This window comes from Sinocyclocheilus anshuiensis, unplaced genomic scaffold, assembly GCF_001515605.1.
Source record: "Sinocyclocheilus anshuiensis isolate Anshui unplaced genomic scaffold, SAMN03320099.WGS_v1.1 scaffold457, whole genome shotgun sequence".
Taxonomy (NCBI): domain Eukaryota; kingdom Metazoa; phylum Chordata; class Actinopteri; order Cypriniformes; family Cyprinidae; genus Sinocyclocheilus; species Sinocyclocheilus anshuiensis.
Window position 1 is genome coordinate 1,168,349 of NW_015537939.1, and position 7,367 is coordinate 1,175,715.

General features: G+C 37.0%; 1 protein-coding gene across 1 annotated transcript in view; it reads left to right on the top strand.

Annotated features, from left to right (window-relative positions):
- The window catches only part of LOC107661537 (niban-like protein 1), a 26,364-nt gene extending 19,465 nt beyond the window's left edge, over positions 1-6,899 (top strand). Inside the window, exons 8-14 of the mRNA XM_016451169.1 lie at positions 404-566; positions 2,146-2,333; positions 2,411-2,566; positions 3,147-3,260; positions 3,401-3,508; positions 4,555-4,666; positions 4,777-6,899. Coding sequence (XP_016306655.1) covers positions 404-566; positions 2,146-2,333; positions 2,411-2,566; positions 3,147-3,260; positions 3,401-3,508; positions 4,555-4,666; positions 4,777-5,684 — 1,749 coding nt within the window. The 3' untranslated portion in view covers positions 5,685-6,899. The remainder of the gene's footprint in view (positions 1-403; positions 567-2,145; positions 2,334-2,410; positions 2,567-3,146; positions 3,261-3,400; positions 3,509-4,554; positions 4,667-4,776) is intronic.
- The last annotated feature ends 468 nt before the right edge of the window (positions 6,900-7,367 follow it).

Sequence of the window (7,367 nt, forward strand, 5' to 3'; positions counted from 1 at the left end):
AAATATATAAAATAATATATATATATTATGTATGATTACACTGTGGAACATTACCAATTGGTATAACTCTTTTTGAGGCTTCCATAGCTCTCAACTCTCACAATTTCGACAGCCTTATCTGTGTAAGCCAGCTAGATTATTACCTTGGTGACAAGTTTACTCTCTTGTAATGTTCAATACATTACGCAAACAAATCATTTAGGTTTGTAAGGCATAAAAACAAATGCACGTGATCAGCAAATGTCCTGAACATGTGCAGACTTTCCCCACTGACCCACTCTGTTGTTAAGCCCTTATTGAATTATGTTTGTTACTGGATTAGGGAATTAATTTCTACATGCACGTGTATATCTGCTGCGATTTCTTTGAGGTTTGTTTATCATCTGTTTGTTTGCCCTGTCAGATCTCAGATGCAGTATACAGACAGGTGCTGTCACAGACAAAGACTCAACACGAAGCTCTGGCTCAAGTATGTGAGGTGGAGCGCCCCCGTCTGGACTCCACTCTGCGCACAGATATGGATCAGATCATCACATCCAAAGAGCACGTTTCTGGAAAGATTCGTGGTATGAGAAAACCAATCAACCTTCTCTGTGGAGATTACTAATGTGTCATACATGGCCACACACTTCTGATGTTGCTTTAAAAAAACCCACTAAAAAAAGCAAGAGCAAAAGCACATCGCCTGATTCATGACAATTAAGATCTTTAGATTCTATGATTGTTTAAGTGTAGTGCTTTATCATCAGTCTTTTTGTTGTGTTCTGATGATTCAGTATTACAGATACTTTTGAATCTACACTTAATGATTGAGACTTCATTTAATACACAGATTATGCCACAATTTATTTTATTTTACCCTACTCTTAGCTGCACTATTTCAGTCTCACATTCTTCCACATGATACTTCTTTCATTGGAATTCAGTCGCAATCAACATAGTTTGGCTTTAACCTAAAAAGCTCAGACCGTCCTGCCATAATGTAGGTTTGGCAAGAGTACTACATTTTTCTTGTGTCATTTGTGGCTAGGACTGTGTTCCACCCATAGCACATTTCAAATAACACGAGCGAAATAATCTTGACAGCATGTTTTTGAGTATCTGTACAAATCTCTAAATTACTTTAGAGTCCATCTGTGTGTTTGTGATGGCTCCTTTATTCTTACGGAATAATAGTGGTTGTTTTGACACCTAGGACAGGTGCTTTCCTACAATCACTTGTTCACAGATACCAGGGCCCATTATGTGGCCTAGAGTCATTGTGATCAGTCTTAAGCTTTCATAATTGAGTCTTTTCTAAAGCGTTCTTTGTTTATGACTCACAATTTGAGGAGTGAGACAACATTTAAACATAAAAGTCCCTTGTAGGTCAGGATGTCTCACAACCTGAAAACAAACACGTGCGCTGAACATTTCACATGAATTTAAAGCTTCAGTTTTCATGCAGTCACCTGTAATTTAACACTATTTCAGTCTCACATTCTTCTCACATTCTTCTTTCATTGGAATTCAGTCGCAATCAACATAGTTTGGCTTTAACCTAAAAAGCTCAGACCGTCCTGCCATAATGTAGGTTTGGCAAGAGTACTACATTTTTCTTGTGTCATTTGTGGCTAGGACTGTGTTCCACCCATAGCACATTTCAAATAACACGAGCGAAATAATCTTGACAGCATGTTTTTGAGTATCTGTACAAATCTCTAAATTACTTTAGAGTCCATCTGTGTGTTTGTGATGGCTCCTTTATTCTTACGGAATAATAGTGGTTGTTTTGACACCTAGGACAGGTGCTTTCCTACAATCACTTGTTCACAGATACCAGGGCCCATTATGTGGCCTAGAGTCATTGTGATCAGTCTTAAGCTTTCATAATTGAGTCTTTTCTAAAGCGTTCTTTGTTTATGACTCACAATTTGAGGAGTGAGACAACATTTAAACATAAAAGTCCCTTGTAGGTCAGGATGTCTCACAACCTGAAAACAAACACGTGCGCTGAACATTTCACATGAATTTAAAGCTTCAGTTTTCATGCAGTCACCTGTAATTTAAACAAAAACACACAAGTTTAATATTAAATATGAAGGTTTTTTCCTTCTATAAGGGGCGTTCTAGTGCACTAATATTTGTCTAATCCTCTTCTTGAAGCGTTGGTGTTGCCCCGTGTCGAACATCTTGTGAGAAGCAAGGTTCAGCCCTACATCCACTCCATCCTGGAGGCCCTCATGGAGCCCACCAGCAGAGGATTCTCTGAAGTGAGGGACATCCTCTTCCGTGAGCTGGTGGAGGTCCGCAAGAACACAGTGAACGATAGAAGCAGTGAGAAGCTGGGAGAGGTGAGGCAGGACTTTGATTAACAATGTTAGCAGAGCCTTTTTAAAGCTATAGCTAACTCAAAATCCTCTCTTCATAGCATATGGACAAGATTTCCATGTTGGCCTTCCATCCGGTGAAGATGCAGAGCTGTTATGAGAAGATGGAGGCGTTGAACCTTGAAGGCCTCCAGCAGAGATGTGACGTGTCCAGTCCCTCTGTTTTCATCCAGAGAACTCAGATCCTCATGAGACAGGTGTCTTTCCTCTTTTTTTTTTTTTTAAATATTCTATTTAAATATCTAAAACTTCTTGAAGTTTTGCAGTACTTGGCACTAGCACTTGAAATTGATTTGATATTAATAATTCCATAGCCTGCATTCATTTTTCTGGTGCCTACCAACAAAATAAAAAACAAGCATTGATTTAGCTGTGAGGCCAAGAGCATGAATCAATGCGAAAAATGGCTAAAGCGTATTAAAGAGATAGCAGTTTATTGTTAATGAGCGCCACCCTGAGGTAATAACTCTTATTGCAGGTATGTTGGCAATTGAGATTTTACTAAATCAAAGTATACACTGTTATCTGACAGCTAATTAAAAAAGAATTCAAGTGAAACAGATCACATCTATCTATACGTCCGTCTGTCTGTCTATCAATCTATCTGTCTGTTCTATTTTGGTATATAACATCCCATGGTCATTTCAGTATTATATGCATGCAGAAAATGTGCATACTGATTTCCAAAATAGCCTTCGTCCTTCTCAATTTTTTTTACAAATAAACCATCAAAGTTGACGATAATCCTTACTAAAATTCCTCTATTGATGTATGTAGCAAATGGACAACGCAGTGCACACATTTGAGCAGCTGGTCCATCAGAGTCTAGACGGCCACAGTGGGGAGGATTTCTGCAAGATCATCCAGCGCTGTCAGGACCGAGTACTCAAAGTAAGTGCGTTAGTTGGGTCTTTACTCTGCAAAGCTGAAACAGGTTTTGTTACACAGCTCCTGGGCCATTGCTGTATCAGAACATTTTTGAAGACCACCTTCATTTCCTCATTTTAATTCTGGTTGTTTATGACCTGCAGAAATATGACTATGACAGCAGCACAGTGAGGAAGAAGTTCTTCAGGGAGGCGTTGCTTCAAATCATCATACCGTACATGCTGAAACAGCTCTCTCCATTCTGTTCACCGGTTGGTACAAGGAATCAGCCTCTCTCTGTGATATTTAGAAGTGCCATTGTTCTGTGTCATTTTTTAAATGAATTTTATGCTACACATCCCCTTGTAAGAAAAACAGGTCATTTTTCCTACTGTGTCGCTCTTAATATTTCTCAGATATTAATGGGGGCTCAGGTCAAAAATGTCACCAAAAGAGCGAAAATGACCCAGAAATTAAACTGGTGACAAATATTTATTATTATTATTATATTTAACTGGGTAATTCATTATTAATTTTTCAAATGTATTGACTTGTTGCTAATAATAATAATATTGATGCTGTTGATGATAGTAGTAGTATTTGTAACCAGATAATATAAAAATATTACTGTTGTTGTAGTTTATATTTATTATTATTATTATTATTTGTGATAAGATTATTATATAAATACTAAATTATCTGGTTACAAATAGTACCACTACCACCACCACTATTATTATTATTATTATTATTATTAATATATTATATGTAATTGGATTATTTATTATTATTAATAATAATAATGTATTATTCAAATGTATTAATTTAACTTGTTGCTAATTATTATCTTGTTGATAATCATTATGATTATGGTGCTGCTGATGATAGTAGTAGTATTTGTAACCAGATAATATAAAAATATTACAGTTGTAGTTTATTATTATTATTGTTATTATTAGTGATGAGATGATTATATATAAAATAAATGATCTGGTTACAAATACTACTACTACTATCATCATCATTATTATTATTATTATTCTTATTTGTAACCAGATCATTCATTATTATAATTTATACATTTATTATATCTTGTTGCTGATAATAATAGTTTATTATTATTATTATTATTCTTATTTGTAACAAGATAATTAATTCCATATGAGTTTGTTGATTTGTTGATCTTTTACAGTTCATTTATAGATACAGCCTAATTATTGATCATTTATTTTAAATGATAAATATACATATTTTACAGAAAACATGGTGTGTTTTGGTGTTATATGGGGAAAAAAAACTTTTTGTCTTTGAAATCTAGGATCTGCCCAAGTTCAAGGAGCTCATCTTTGAGGACTTCTCTAGATTCATACTAGTAGAGAACATCTTTGAGGAATTGGTCCTGCAGTCAGTCAGCAAGGACATCCTGATGGGTGAGTGTTTGCACTGCAGCCCCTTTAGCACAATATAGCACAGCCTCCATACCTTACTGCTTAAAAATATTGTTGCAATGCGTTTTCAATCATTCCTTTTCATTCTGCAGCTGTGAAGGAAGCTGCGGTCCAGCGAAGGCACAACCTGTACAGAGACAGCATGGTCCTGACCAACAGCGACCCCAACCTGCACCTGCTGGGAGAGGACACCATCGACTGGGCTGGCCAATTCGGAGGAGTAAAAGGAGACCGGCAAGGTGGCGAAGTGGCCAACAGGAAACGCAAACAGATCGTCTCCATGATCCACCTGGACGGGATGCCTCTGCCATACGAGTCCTGCCAGGAAGTACCAGGAGTGGACGGCATCCCAGAGGAGAGCGAAGGGCAGACCGAACAAGATCTTGAAACAGAAAAGCCTGTGAACCCAATACAGCACATACCCATCGAGAAAGAACCAGGCTCTCCTGACAGCCTCAATGAGATCCGAGACCTCATAAACCCCGTGCTGGAAGTGGTCGAAAAAGATGGCTCACAGTTGACCAATGGGATGTTGCTTTTGGAAGAAGGCGATGAGGTGAAGCACATCACAACGGTAACAGAGATTGTGCCAAGGGAGTCACCAAACAAGGTTGACGAAGAATTGGACACCGCACAGATCGAACAGTTTTTAGAAGAGGAGCAGTGCGTATCCGCCATTGAAAGCGCCATTCAACAGATCGAGATCGCCATCCAGGAAGACCCCAATGAGAACCTGAGCGAAGGCGCCATCGACTCTGATGGGGAATTCACTCAAACCTCTACCAACTCCAGCCCTCTTCATCACGATGACAGTGGGTTTCAGTCTCCAGCCAATGAGAATGTAGAAGAAGTGGAGCCTCAGCCAATCACAGATGAGGTGGTGGACACCGAGCAAGTGATGTTAACTCTGGTGGAGGGAGGGAAGAGTAGCATTGATTTAGACGCCAAAGCTCCTTGTGATGCTTCAGAAAAGAAATCAGAAGTTGAAATCGAAAGTTGAAAGTGAGATATGAAACATTTTATAAACACAGTGTTTGCTGAAACACTTTTGATTGCTTTCCATCAGCAACACTTTATGGTTGATATTTCAGCCAATTTGTTGTTAATTTAATTTAATTTTAATTACAGTTTTATTTTCTGTTTTTCCAGTTAATTTTGTGGATGTTTATCAAGGAGAAATTTGTATATATTCTCATAGACTATATACACATTTATATGACCTTCTGTGCCTTTTTTATTTTTTATTTTATGTAACTCATGACTCCCACACTAATTATAATGTGGCAGAGGTTTCATAAACTAACTGTCATTATCTTGGACAGTTCCATTTCCTGTTCCTGTGCTCACTTGTTAGACTGTGGTTTGGTTGCGGGTGGCGTAAACCAGCATGCTTTCACCTTTTGACATCAGCGAGGAGGTTAGTATTATAACTAATGCAAATATATGGACTTCACCTGAATGTACTCATGTACAGTGAGGTGGCTTGGCGCATTAGAATGGATCTCAAAAGTAGAGTGATATTTCATAGGGGCCATCTGAAACATTAGTCTTTTTTGCCTTCCGTTAATTGTGGAATATATTTAAACACTAATTGTACATGCATTAATGCAGCATAATTAAGCACTTAAACAATAAATGCAAATGCATTCAGATCAATTAAAGCTTGCTTTTTAATGCTTGTAGACTTTCTTTTGTGGTTTTAAAGTGAGCTATTTCCTATAGAATGCATTAACACTCTGTAATGTGCGTTTAGTGCTCAGACGTGCTGATTCTCATCCTCCACCTGTTTATGTGGATTAAGGAAGATGGAAATCCCATTACCGAGCTGCAGATAGAGCTTCATGGCAAAGGATTGAAGTAGGTGTAGAAAAATCCTCAGAATCAGTTCATATTTTAGTTTAGTAGCTTTGTGGAAACTTTGGGGAGCTCAGCTCATGATGTGTGAACGTGAGGAATTCTGAGACATCATACAGGACTGGAGGGCAAAGGTTTGCTCTGGCATGTAGCTGTGGGATTTTTTTTTTCTAGAATTACTAAACAGTTAATTCATTACTGGACATATTTATGTTTTAATGTTTTCTGCTCATTTATCTAACATTTTAGCTCCACACATATTTCAAAAAATGTGTGGTTATTTATTTTAAGTGTTGTGATTATTTTCTGCATCTTCTGTTCCTTTTGTAAGGCAGCAATGGATAAATAAATGAGTATTATTTTAAAATGTGTATGGGGTGTAAATTAATTTAAGATGTTACACTGGCATTCAAAAGTTTGGAGTCATTTTCTTATGAGAAATGAATACACATTAAATTGATATAATGACATCTAAGACTTACATTGTTACAAAAAAAGAATCTATTTCAAATGCTTTTCTGTTTGAACCTTTGATTCATAAGATAATCATGAAAAAAATCTATATTATTGTTTCCACAATAGTATTAAGGAGCACAGCTATATTGAACATAGACCAGAAATGCTTCTCGAACACTAAATCAGCATATTAGAATGATTTCTAAAAGATCATGTGACACTGAAGACTGGAGTAAAGATGCTGCGAATCACAGGAATTAAATGCATTACATTATTACAAATGACATGTATTTTAGATTAAATAAATGTAGCCTTGGTTGGCTTAGGATCCTTTCAAAATCACCGTTTTTTTTTTTTTTTTTTTATTTTCCAA